Source organism: Hylobates moloch, unplaced genomic scaffold, assembly GCF_009828535.3.
Source record: "Hylobates moloch isolate HMO894 unplaced genomic scaffold, HMol_V3 SCAFFOLD_12, whole genome shotgun sequence".
Classification (NCBI taxonomy): Eukaryota; Metazoa; Chordata; class Mammalia; order Primates; family Hylobatidae; genus Hylobates; species Hylobates moloch.
Genome location: NW_026652287.1, coordinates 30,511,232 through 30,523,465, shown reverse-complemented (window position 1 = coordinate 30,523,465; position 12,234 = coordinate 30,511,232). Strand labels below are relative to the sequence as shown.

Genomic DNA, 12,234 nt, shown 5'->3' with positions numbered 1-12,234 from the left:
ATGATAAGAACTTTCTTAGGGGCTACCTGGAAGAATCAGATATGGACTCATAAACCTCTTGTCCCATAGCTCTCATCATTTCCCTGCTGTTCTCAATCTCCACTTCTCTCTTCTGGAATTTAAACATAAGTTTATATTTTTAAATAATTTATTTTGGACACTGGATGAAAATGGGATGGCACTAAAGGCATTAAGGAGTCCCATTAAAAAAGGACTTCCAAATATGTGGGCATCAGGGAAAAGTTCTGATTCCAGTTAGGCCTTTGGGGATGACGGAAAAGCTGATTTTCACCTTGCATGTCTGGAAGTTTTGTGGACCTGGAGAATTTTTGCTAACCTCAGCTACTCCCTCTTTAAAAATTGACCTGTCTTGCTTAGGCCAAAGGAATCAGTAACTGGGCTTTAAATATTGAGGTGAGCATACAAACTGGATATTTCAAAACTCATAAAAAGGGATTTGGATTCTGCTTCATCTAAAACTATTAATCTTTTCGTTGCTCCTGAAGACTTCCCCTTTAACTAGAGACTATCAATGTTGCCCTTGGATTAAAAGTCAACTCTGCGTTATCTAGTGAATATCGCAAAAAAGCCCTATTATTTTCCTATGGGCAAATAAAAAGAATAGACCTCATCTTGCCCAGTGGATGTTAATGGACTTGAGAAATTGCAGAATTTATTACCTAAGAAAACAATGTTTCCCTTTAGTGGGAGGGAGGTCCTCAAGGAATGGAGGCAAGAGAAGGGGAATGGCTCTTTGGAAGCTCATTTCTTTGCCTCCTTTCCACCTTTACATTTGAACAGTGCATACATTAGAAGCTGTGTGAGGTTTTGTTTGTTTTCAAGAGATGTTTGAAAAAAGATCAAATGCTAGTGAAAGGCACTGGATTGGCAGCCCTAGAAACTAAAGTGTCCTGGAAGCTGTGTGAGCCTGGATATATCCTGCATTTCTATTTATTTTGGCAATTTTACTTAAAACTACCAATAACTGGAGTTCATGCTACAATTAAATTTTCCCCAGGCACCATGAAATGAAAGCACATATTACATTTAATTTTAACTAGTTGAGAAAAATGGCGGTTTTCTGAAAAGTTCGTTATATGACCCGGAAACAGAAGCAATGGCTCTCACGTGGGAGAGCCAAGCTACCTATTTAAGTTGGAATTATTCATAGAACTGGGGGTTCTCTGGATTGGAATGGTTCTTAGGTCATTGAGTTCGCTTATTTTCCTACCACATGCTTGAAACTCTTCTACCACATCATGGAAAAGGGTGGCAAGCTTGGGCTTGAAGTTTTTGGTGACACAAGACTGGCTTCTACTTCAGGAGACCAACTTCTTTTTCACATAGCTCCAATTTTCAGAGGTAAGTAAAATAATGTTAACTAAAACTTGAATAATGCTTACTACGTGCTAGATACCATTTTAAGCACTATAATATGTGTCTTTGAATATACACCACCCAGTCCTTGCACAGAAACACACATGCACACACTACACTCACACACATACACACACACACACACAATCTCAATAAACCCTCACAACAACTGAATAAGGTAGATTCAGTTGTTACCCCTATTTAACAGATGAGGAAACTGAAGCACACATAAATTACATGATTTGCCCAAAGCCACAATGTAAGTAAAAGCCAAGATTTGAACCCAGGTAGTCTGAATCTACATTTTGTACTCTTAATGACTATATTTTATTATTTATTTATTTAAAAAAATTTTTTTTTTTGAGACAGAGTCTCACTCTGTCACCCAAGCTGGAATGCAGTGGCAGGATTTCGGCTCGCTGCAACCTCTGCCTCCCAGGTTAAAGCAATTCTCATGCCTCAGCCTCCTGAGTAGCTGGGATTACAGATGCGTGCCACCACGCCCAGCTAATTTTTTTGTATTTTTAGTAGAGATGGGGTTTCGCTATGTTGCCCAGGCTGGTCTTGAACTCCTGAGCTCAGGCAATCTGCCCGCCTTGGCCTCCCAAAGTGCTAGGATTACAGGCATGAGCCACTGTGCCCAGCCTTAAAGACTACATTTTAGCCTCTCCAATGCTTATAACTCTTGTTCGTGCCTAGTACAGAGGTTTGCACATTGTAGATGCTCAATAAAAAATACTTTTCACCAATTTTATTTCAGGATGATTATTCCATACATATTCCAATTAGTTTTACACACAATTATCAATTTGCCCTAGGAAACAATTGAAGTTGAAACACTGGAATTTTAAATGATTATTAATATTCTGCCTACTTCAAAGAAACATTAAGGGGAGTAATAGGTATATAATATTCACTATGAAATTCTTAGCCAGTTGCCACCTGTGGCAATAGGTCCTTGAACAATTTCAATTTGGCCAGAGAAGGAAATTCCAAACATGCAAGACATGTATAAGCATAGCTCCTATGCCTTTCCTTTTTTACTCTGTACTTGCATCACTGTCTTATGCAGGAGAATAGGAATCATTTCATCTCAGCAGTGCCGCTTGTTTTTATGGTGTGTCTTTCTACCACTCTTCATCAGCCTATGTCACTCATTTGTCCATCCGACCATCCATCCATCCATCCATCCATCCATCCATCCATCCATCCATCCACCATCCATCCATCCATCCATCCATCCATCCATCCATCCATCCATCCAACATTATATGCCATGTATATCACTAGATGCTTGGGTATTGATACTGGAAAGAAGGAAATGGAAAGATAATATAGATTCTTTCTGTTTTCTTGGTTCATATTATTCAGTAATCACATGTAGGCATTCCAGATAATTGCTTTAGAGTTGATAAAACTCATTCCGAAAAGAACTGTCTTATAGTACGTAGTTTGCTAGTTCAGCATTCTTTAACTAGAAAGTCTTTTTGTTCTTCCTTTCCTTTCCTTCCTTCCTTCCTTCCTTCTTTCCTTCCTTTCTTTCTTCCTTCCTTCCTTCCCTCTCTCCCTCCCTCCCTCACTCCTTCCTTCTCTCTCTGCCTTTGCTTTAGTTCCTCTTGAATGAAGTTTATGATTGGGTATAATTATAGTTTATTCAAAGCTTTCCACAGGACATGAATTCTTAGTTATTCAATGGAACTGTGGTCCCTTGAAGAGCCATCTATGTTTATATGCTACTGTAAGGTGATGGTTGTAGTAGGAATTGGCTTCTGCCTGCAGCTGGTCCTAAAGCCTGGATGTCTTAGCTGGAGAACTTAGCATCTCCTGAATAAGGTGACTGGCCACTTGGGCTAAGGCACCATCCTGGCTTCTCTCTGCTCTGATAAGCCAGGATCCACTTTGCAACCACAGCAGCAGTGGCTTGGCTCCCATGTGGGGCTTTGGCATGCTTTCAGTTCAACCTTTTCCTCCTGGATTGAGCCGTGAACATGTCCATCATATTTAAGTAATCCTGGGTTTTCAGTGAATCACTAGAAAGGGTAATCCTGGAGTAAAAAGCATGGCAGGGGCATGGAGGACCAGGCAGAAAGGAGGTTCCTTTATACCATGACATCTTCAAAACAAACTACTTGGATGAAATGCTTCACTTCTGGGTTAGTCATATTCTTACCCCAAAATGTCACCACTTGTTTGGTTGAGAACTTCTGTCTTGTACCCTTTCTCAACTCTTCTAATTCACAACTTGGAGGATGGCAAGACTTTTTGCTTTATTATCTATGAAGACCCCAATCCTACTGATTAAACCAAGGGATCTGAAGGAGATCTCGAAAATCTGAATTCTATGATTCTATTTAGCTTTTCTTCACCCTCAGGGAAATCCAGCACTTTTGCTCTTATTCGCTCCCTTCATTTCTGCCTTCTCTTTTCATTCTGGAATTCTTTCTTAGTTGACCCACTTTGATTATGTGCTGTTGTCTCCTGGCCAAAAGAAGAGCAGCTTAGAACCCAAGCACATCTTTACCCACTTCTGGATCTCAGTGTCCTAGTCTTCAAAATAAGAGGATTTCTGAGGCCTCTTCCAGATCTAACATAGTATGTTCCTGGGGTTCTCATGGAGCAGAAACTCAGGATTTCAGATATCAAAATAGATCTGTGGTGGGGTGGTGGAGGGGAGTGTTTTCTAGGAGCTGTAATCAAAATGCAGTGGTTATCATCAGAGATCAGAAGTCTTCTGTCACTGGCCGAATTGCGTCCAAATTCATGTGTTGAAGTCCTAACTCCCAGTATGTCAAAATATGACTGTATTTGGAGACAGTCTTTACAGAGATAATTAAGTTAAAATGAGGTCAGTGGGGTGGGCCCAAATCCAATCTGGCTGGTGTCGTTTCACACAGAGGACGTTTAGACACAGAGATATGTATGGAGGGAAGATGAAGTGAAGACACAGAGGGAGAAGAAGGAGGCCACCTACAAGCCGAGGGAAGGAGCCTATGATAGAGCCTTCTCTAAGGCCCTTGCAAGGGCTCATACTTTGATTTTGGACTTTCAACTCCCAGATCTATGAAAAAATCAATTTCTGTGGTTTAAACTACCCAGCCTATGATACTTTGTTATGGCAGCCCTAGCAAACTTATACATCTTTTATATCTGATTCCAAAGTGCAAAAAAGATGAAGAAAAATGCAGTGACCTCTTCTCAAAAGTTACCTCACAGACCTCACAGGGTTTTAGGCAATACCAGATGCCCTTTGGCCTAAACCCTGGACTTGACTAAGAAATGCAGCCTCCAATGACATTGCGGGAAAAGGGAATCTCGGAACTTCTATGACACAATTCAGTCTTGCTGAGCATTTGGGGCTAATATTTAACTCTGAACATATATTGACATAGGCAATTCTTCCATAACAGATTCATACAAAATTTAAAAATGCATATAGAAGCCTTAATTTTTATTTAAATTCTTTTATTTGTGTTTTAGAGGCAGAGAATAGTGTGTCTTTTTTGCCTCTTTTATAATTTTTATTCTTTTTTTCATTTTTGCCACTGTCTTTCTTTGGGCTTTCTAGGGCATTACATTTTTCTTTTCCATTTTCTCCATGTTTCTTAGTGAGATTCTCTAAAAGATTACTTCTATTTCCATCACATCATCATCTAGCTCCAGCAGGCCTACTTTTCTTCATTTCCTCTATTGCATTTTCTGCTTTTCATTCTTGCTGTCTGCTCCTCTCTCATCATCCTTGCCTCTGTCTGTTTAGTCCTCCTGTCCTTCATTTTCCTTTTTTGCCTCTGCATTCAGCATTTCTACTTCCAATCTCCCTCCTCTGCTCTTTCTTCTTTCCTCTGATCTGCAGACTTGCTTCTGTCCCCTCCTTCTGTTCCCCTCCTGGATGTGTCTTTGGCCCACCTTTCCTTCTCCTCTGAGACTTCATGTTCTTGTTGGTAGATGGGGGCTGATACTGTAAACATCACAAAAATAATTGCATTGAGAACAAGTGGTTCCCATGGTGCCCCTTTGAATGAGCTCAGAATGCCCAGGCTCCATATGATGCAGGAGACAGCACTCGTGCTGGAGAGGGGTCTAGACCTCAGTCACAAGACCCACCATTCCAGAACTTTGGGACTCATCTCTTGACACTTACCCCCTCCCCAGTTAGAAACCAAGAGGTGCTGGGTCACCTGGGAAGAGAAAGAATGAATCTGCCTTTGCCCCAGCAAGCACACTTTCCTGCCACATTCACCTAAAAGTCTTTTCTGAGATCCTTGCTTCCTGCCTGGTCAGTGGCTACTGTGTTCTGTGTGTGTTGGGTCTTGCCCAGTCCCCTTCTATCCTTCAGAGGGGTTCCCTGGGGTCACGTCTCCAATAAGCCACCATGGTCCTCTTCTAGCCTCAGCTGAGGTTTAAGACCAGGAAGCAGCGAAGGTGTCATGGTGAACTTCTTGATCTCTCATCTTGTGCTTTTGCACAATATTATTAGTTCTAGCTCCAAAGATTAAAACCACATGTTGGCATTTCTTTTTTCAACAGAGTCCCCAAAAGACTTAAATGAGAGCTATTTCTTTCCTTACTCAACTTCCTTGCCTTCTCTTTTTCCTCTTTTACCTTCTCTTTAGTTCTTATTCTTTCTACTTAATGGCTAAAATTTTAATCTGTTATATTCATTTGTTCATTCATTCACTCATTCAAGAAAAATCGATTAAGTGACTAAATGTGCATCAGATGTTTTACGTACTTCTGATGGGATAGATGGTACCTCTGAGGTTTGTTTACAGTCTAGCTCTTAGAATATGATGCCTGCAGATTTTGGTCATTACAAAGTTCTAGGCATTCTTATAGCCAGACAGAAATTTCTATTTTTAATGTTTTGTGTTTAATTATGCTTGCTACTGAATATGAATTTTGAATAGTTCCCATTAGCCTTTTATTTTCTTTGCAAGATTATAGAATCTCAGAAGTTGAAAGGTTACAAGCTTTGTTATTAAGTACAATTATGGCAGACATTAATGATGGTCCAACAATTACTTTATGCAGGCATGTGAAAAGCATCTCAAAGTATATGCATGAGCTACTTAATTTTGACAACAAACTGATGTGGTAGATATTATTATTATCCCAATGTTACTGATGAAACTGAGGCTTGGATACATCACATTATTTAGCAAGGGCTCTAAGCTGGTGTGTGAGAAAGCCAGGACTTCACTTTTGTCTGATACCAAAGCCCACGTTTGTTTAGCCACTGTTTTGTAACATCTTCCAATCATCACATCGTCCATAGCGGTGGGAGGGGAAATTTGCAATGCAGAGTGACCAAAGAGATGGGGATGTAATCCATCTCTTTGGTTCAAAGGAGCTTTTTTGACTTGTAAGCCAGGATACTATGGGGCAGGATTTCTGCTTGGCCCACCCACATGCACAGGAGAGAGACCACTTGAGGATGGCTGGATCCCACCCAGGTGGGCTTACCTTCTGGGTCTTGGGCATGTCGGTGTGGCGCTGGGCACGGACAGAGCGGGCTGACTTGGCAGGCTTGAGGGGTGCGCAATACATCTCCAGCCTCCTCAGATCACAGCTCCGGAAGCAGCACTCATCCACGATGCCTGTCTGAGGTGCCCTCCGACTGCTGGAGCCATACCCTGTGGGCTTGTCTGCACAAATCAAACAGAGTGGCCTCATGTTAGGGTGGAATCTGCTTTCTTCAGTCTTCCACCCAGCTCCTGCCTCTCCCCACATCTAGTCAACCTACGTATTCTGCAATGTCTCAACCTCTTCTTGAAACTTCCCCAATGATTCCTGACCCCACGGATCTTTCTGAATGCCAGTATGTCTCCCGGAGTCTGTACCACACTCATTAGCACTAACTCATTCACCATGCTATTTGTGGTAACTCTCCCCAAGTTTTGCAACCTATAGGCAAGGATCTTGTCTATGCCCAATCCTAGTCTTTTCTTACATATTGGCTTCAGAGGATGATAGAAATATTAAAAGAAGATCATGCATTGTTTTCTTAATCTTGTTGGCAACTCTGCATTGTTTTTATAAGCAGGACAGCTCACATGTTTGCCTTTTTGTTTAACTGCTTTGACTATATAGTCAGGTTGAACATCAAACAGTTTTTAAGTTTGGAAAGGGCTCCTCATTTTACTAATGTGAAAACTGAGACTCAGAGGTGGCAAAGACTTGCTCAAGGTCATTCATGCAATAAATCGGGGAGTCAAGATGCAAACTGAGATCTACTTGCTGCAAAGCCCAAGTGCCTCATTGAGGAGCCCAGGAGAACTGTTGTTTGACTCTGGAAAAGTCACTAAGCTCTCTGGGCCTCAGTTTTCCCATTTATGTAATGGAGTTAATAATATCTTCCTTGTAAGAATTGTTTGAGGATTAAATGAAATCAAGTATGAATAATGCATAGCACAGCACCTGACATATAGTGTAGGTCCTAAATAAATCATAGCCAGCTTTCTGTGAGTACCGTTTCCAGGATCCTATGTGGTTTGTGAAGAAGCATTGTCACTATTGACCGTGTACAGAAGTCTTGGGTCTTGAAACTAATTACAATACCAATCTAGTAGGGCTCCCTCCCTTATCACCCCAAGAGGCCAGAACAATAAATTCTATTTCTTATTGAGTAACTACCAAACTGAAACAGTGAACGAAATGTCCATCTTTCGTGTGATTCTGTTCTATCCCAGGCAAGAGCAGAGGGACAGAAACTTGCTTTCTCTTCTCTTCCCTTATCTCTCCTGGTCTTCTCCACGGATGCTCAGGCTTTATGGAAGAAATTTTGTAAATCACAGGCACAGAAGAATCCAATTTATTAATCTGACATGTATTCAATCTTAATTCCTGACAGAAGAAAACATTACGTTTTAAATCACAAGTCTATGTTTGTGTAGTAATGACACCATTACTTGAGGATAGGGTTTTGAAAGTCAGAATCCTCATGTATTTTGCACTCCCTCACTGGGGGCGATCAGGCCCATGGTAATGGCCTGCTACCAAACCAGTTTGGCTGCCTGCCTGCTGGAAGGGCCAGCATTCATGGCATCCTCTAAGAACCCAAATGCTTTCCTGATGCTTGGCACAGGACCCTGGTGGCTGCTTCCTCCCGTAAGGCAGGTTTATTGTCATTCTTAGGGCAGCTGGAGGTAGTAACTCAGTGAGGGTTCATTTGTGGTCTTTCTGGGCGGAGTCTGCTGTGCAGGTCTCAGAGCAGACCCTGTGGGCTTCCAATGGCTGTGGCATTTGGGAGGGACTGGGCCCTGGCAAGCTGTGCCTCAGCAGGTCCCCTGAGCAATGTAAACAATATTTTTTTGTTTTTTTGTTTTTATAATCTTTTCCTGGAACTATAAATTAGAGGAAAGACACAAATGGGCTTACACTGTCCTTTGTAATCCACAAAGGACTTCTGCATACTTTTTGCTAAGTGGCTAGCCAGTAAAGCACAGCTGATACCCTTTGGCTTCTCTCTTGTGGGTGGGGAGGAAGGAAAAGGTGACTTGGCCTATTTTGTGATCATTGTATCTTTTGTCCATTACAGGTAATGATTGCCCTTTATTGAAACTATAAATTTCTTAATGGGATGTAATGGGGATTCATTTGTTGTTTATGAAATAGTAACTTGATGTTTGGGGGTGGGCTGGTAGGAGGAGCTCCAGAAACTTTCAAAGTTAGCCAACTCAGAAACAACTGATTTCAAAATTCATGGTTAGCCTTTGAAGACAGACAAGAGCAGGCTTTGGGATTCCAGGACCTATTTAGTATTTCCCTTTCAAGCTCCTCTAACTTAATTCTGCTTCTGGGGTCCCACAGGTGCTGGAGCTCCTTGTCTGCTATAAGAGGAAGACATTAACCTTCATCTTGGGATGGCAGAGATCGTTTCTATGATTGCATATTCACTTCTTGATGACTATAAACAACCATGAATCTCACCACATGTCTATTTCCTCTTGTAAAATAGAAAGTCATCATCATCACAGCAAAAAAAATAACAGGAAATACCAGGCATCTGGTTTATCACCTTGCTTAAATGAGCTCAGAGTTTGACATGACTCAGTCAAACTCTAAGCTCATCTAAACTCTGAGCTCATGCTTTTTAGTCTGTAGATCGATGGGTTTAGGTACAGAGAATTTTAGGACTTCTCTGCAATGTTCCATAGAGAAAGTTTATCTTATGTCTACATTTGTTTTTTTAAAAAATATTGTTGAAATAGTGGTATACAGACTTAGATTTTGCCATAAATATAATTACCAATTATCTCTAGCTACCACAATCCTAGAGAGATGTTTTTCTTTGTCTACTATAATGTCTACAGTGGACTTATTGTACGTCATTGGGAATATGTGAATATAACAAGTGTTTACCTATTGCCTTTTGAAGTTTAATTCATCTTTTGAAGTGCCCTGTAAGCTTGATTTCTTCTGGCTCTACATCAAAATATTTAACAAACAAAAAACTCATTTCTCACCAATTGAAAGATCACAGTTGAGGGTCAAAGTTTTGTTCCATATCTTCAAATGCTATGTATTGTTTATTTTTCCAGAACCACAATAAAGATATTTGCTGCTATGGTCTACAGGTAGAATCCTGATATAATGTAATTTATTAGAAAGCTAATAAAACAATTGACTTCAGTATTTGATATTTTCCTATTTGAGATAATTATTTTTAGTGACTTCTAAATTATAACTATTGTCATTTCGACTAATTTTTAAATGAGATGGAACTAATTGTTCTATCTTTGCCTTGAGAAACTCTTCATTAGGTGCTGTATAATTCTGTTCCAGTGGGCAGAATCAGAGCTGGTAGGTGAATGAAAAACAAATATTGGCTTAATATAAGAAAAGCATTCCTAACAATTTGAATTCACAAGTGTTACATATGGGACAGATTTCAGTGAAAAGTAATAAACTCCCCATTGTAGGAAACAGTTAAGTAAAGGCTGTAATAAACATCTGTCAGATATCCTAGCAGAAGATTCCTATGTTGAACACAGTGGATGACTGCTATGGTCTTTTCTATTCCAGACATTCTATAACAAGTGAAGAGATGAAGGAGAAAACTGGCTTGGGCCCAATATTCAGTACGGTTGGAAACCACTTCAAGGAAGAGGTGCAAATATATTCTAACTTAGAAGGTGAAAAGTTGTTTTCTATCTATTTGAAGTTCCCCAAGATGCTCTAAACACTTTTTAATTATCCTTACTCGATGCTACAAAAAAAAAAAAAAAAAAAAAAAAGACAGGTGCCTGGTATGGTATAGTCCCTTCTACAGCAAGGTGTGGTCCAACAGTTCTGTTGTACTGGCATGATGAAGTGTTCATGCACTTACTCAACTGTTAGAATGAATAGGCATGTATAACATTCCACATAATTTTTCTTGCTGACAAAGTCTTGACATTAAAAATTTATATATTTATTTTGTCAGTTTTGCTTCAAAGGTTTCATAGCATGTAGACCAAAGACTGCTTACCAGACAAGTTGGCCACCACCTAACCTAGACTTTGACTCCTCCATGAGTAGACATAATGTTTAGTCACAATGTACTGCTGTATCTTAAAAGTTGGCCAACAGACAGAATTCCAATGGTTAAACAGCTGGCTTCTATAATAACAGCACTTCCCTTTAAATAATGCATGGTCAGGGGAGTAATTCAATAATCTTCAGGGCAAACTTGCTAGTTACAAGGGTTTTGGGCTGAACTGTGGCATCATCAAAACCACACCAGTTAGCTGAGTCTCACATTTTGTCATGGATGCAAGCAACTCGCTCCCCTCCATCTCTGAAGGGAAATGTGTAATGCTGAGATTTAACCAGGGTCATCACTTCTAGAACAAGGGACTCTGGTTGTTCATTACTGGTAAAAATGGTACTACCTCCTCTACTGATGCTGCATAAGTTTGTGTTTCTTATAGATTTCTGGGAATGCAGTTGGAACAATGTATTCAGCTTAAATTTCCTTTGAAACTTCCCATCTTGCTTATTGAGAAAGTTTTATTTTAACTATTTCAACTCTATCATTGGAAAGGGAAGACATTGATTTGAAGAGTCAGTATTTAAATAATAAAAAAATGCAAACGTTTTCAAGTTAGGAAGCAACTAGTTCTTAAGATATACATTTGTTATTCTTTGAGTTCTAAGGAATAAAACTATTCTTTAGAAATTTGCTAACAGGAAGAGGTTCCAAAGTTGATCATTTTTTTTTTTTTTGAAAGGAGGAAAAAAGAGGTAAGACAATTAACCTGGATTTTAAGGGCTATTTCTAGAAAATGCTCAATTATGTGTCTGATAAAAAACACAAATGAAATTATTAGCTAATAAGAAATGAACTGCATTTCACTTAGATTAACTAAGGATTGATTACACAACCAAATATTACAGTTAAGATCTGAAGAATCTGGAAACTTAGGTTTTTCACACCAGTTATTTATTTCAGAACTCCAGACACATTGCTGATTTAGAATAACTTGGAATGGTTAGTTTTTTAGGGCAAGATTTTCTCCCTGGGCCGCCTTATTTAATATAAATTCATTTGGTTTGCATTATTTTGCATGGGATACTAGTAGGAAAATTATATAAGATATGAATAATCTTAAAGTAGTCTTCATTTTAGCATTTTAATTACTATTTTCATTTGTGGAAAAGGGAGAATCGCCTCCCAATATTTCCTACATCTCTGATGGCTTTATAAGGAAGACTTGAGACCTTTTATAAATTTCTAATATAAGGAAAATTGTGATTATATTATTATCAGGACCCCAATGTAATACATCGAATGGTTGATATTTCCAGAATTCATAGGATTAGCATTTACTTTAAAACATTTTGACAGTCAATATTTTGCCTTTAAATTTTTGTCTATTG

At 39.4% G+C, this 12,234-nt stretch overlaps 1 protein-coding gene across 6 annotated transcripts in view; it reads right to left on the bottom strand.

Annotated features, from left to right (window-relative positions):
• Positions 1-12,234, bottom strand: part of IGF1 (insulin like growth factor 1) — an 82,797-nt gene that overhangs the window by 16,782 nt on the left and 53,781 nt on the right. For 3 of the 6 annotated variants that reach the window (XM_032168865.2, XM_032168867.2, XM_032168866.2), the window contains exons 3-4: positions 6,838-7,019; positions 4,740-5,332 (exon numbers count right to left, since the gene is read on the bottom strand). In XM_032168865.2, the coding sequence (XP_032024756.1) occupies positions 5,144-5,332; positions 6,838-7,019 (371 nt within the window). In that variant the 3' untranslated portion in view covers positions 4,740-5,143. Of the gene's footprint in view, positions 1-4,739; positions 5,333-6,837; positions 7,020-12,234 lie in introns of those variants that run through there. The other 3 variants (XM_032168868.2, XM_032168869.2, XM_058425622.1) reach the window with 2 other exon arrangements.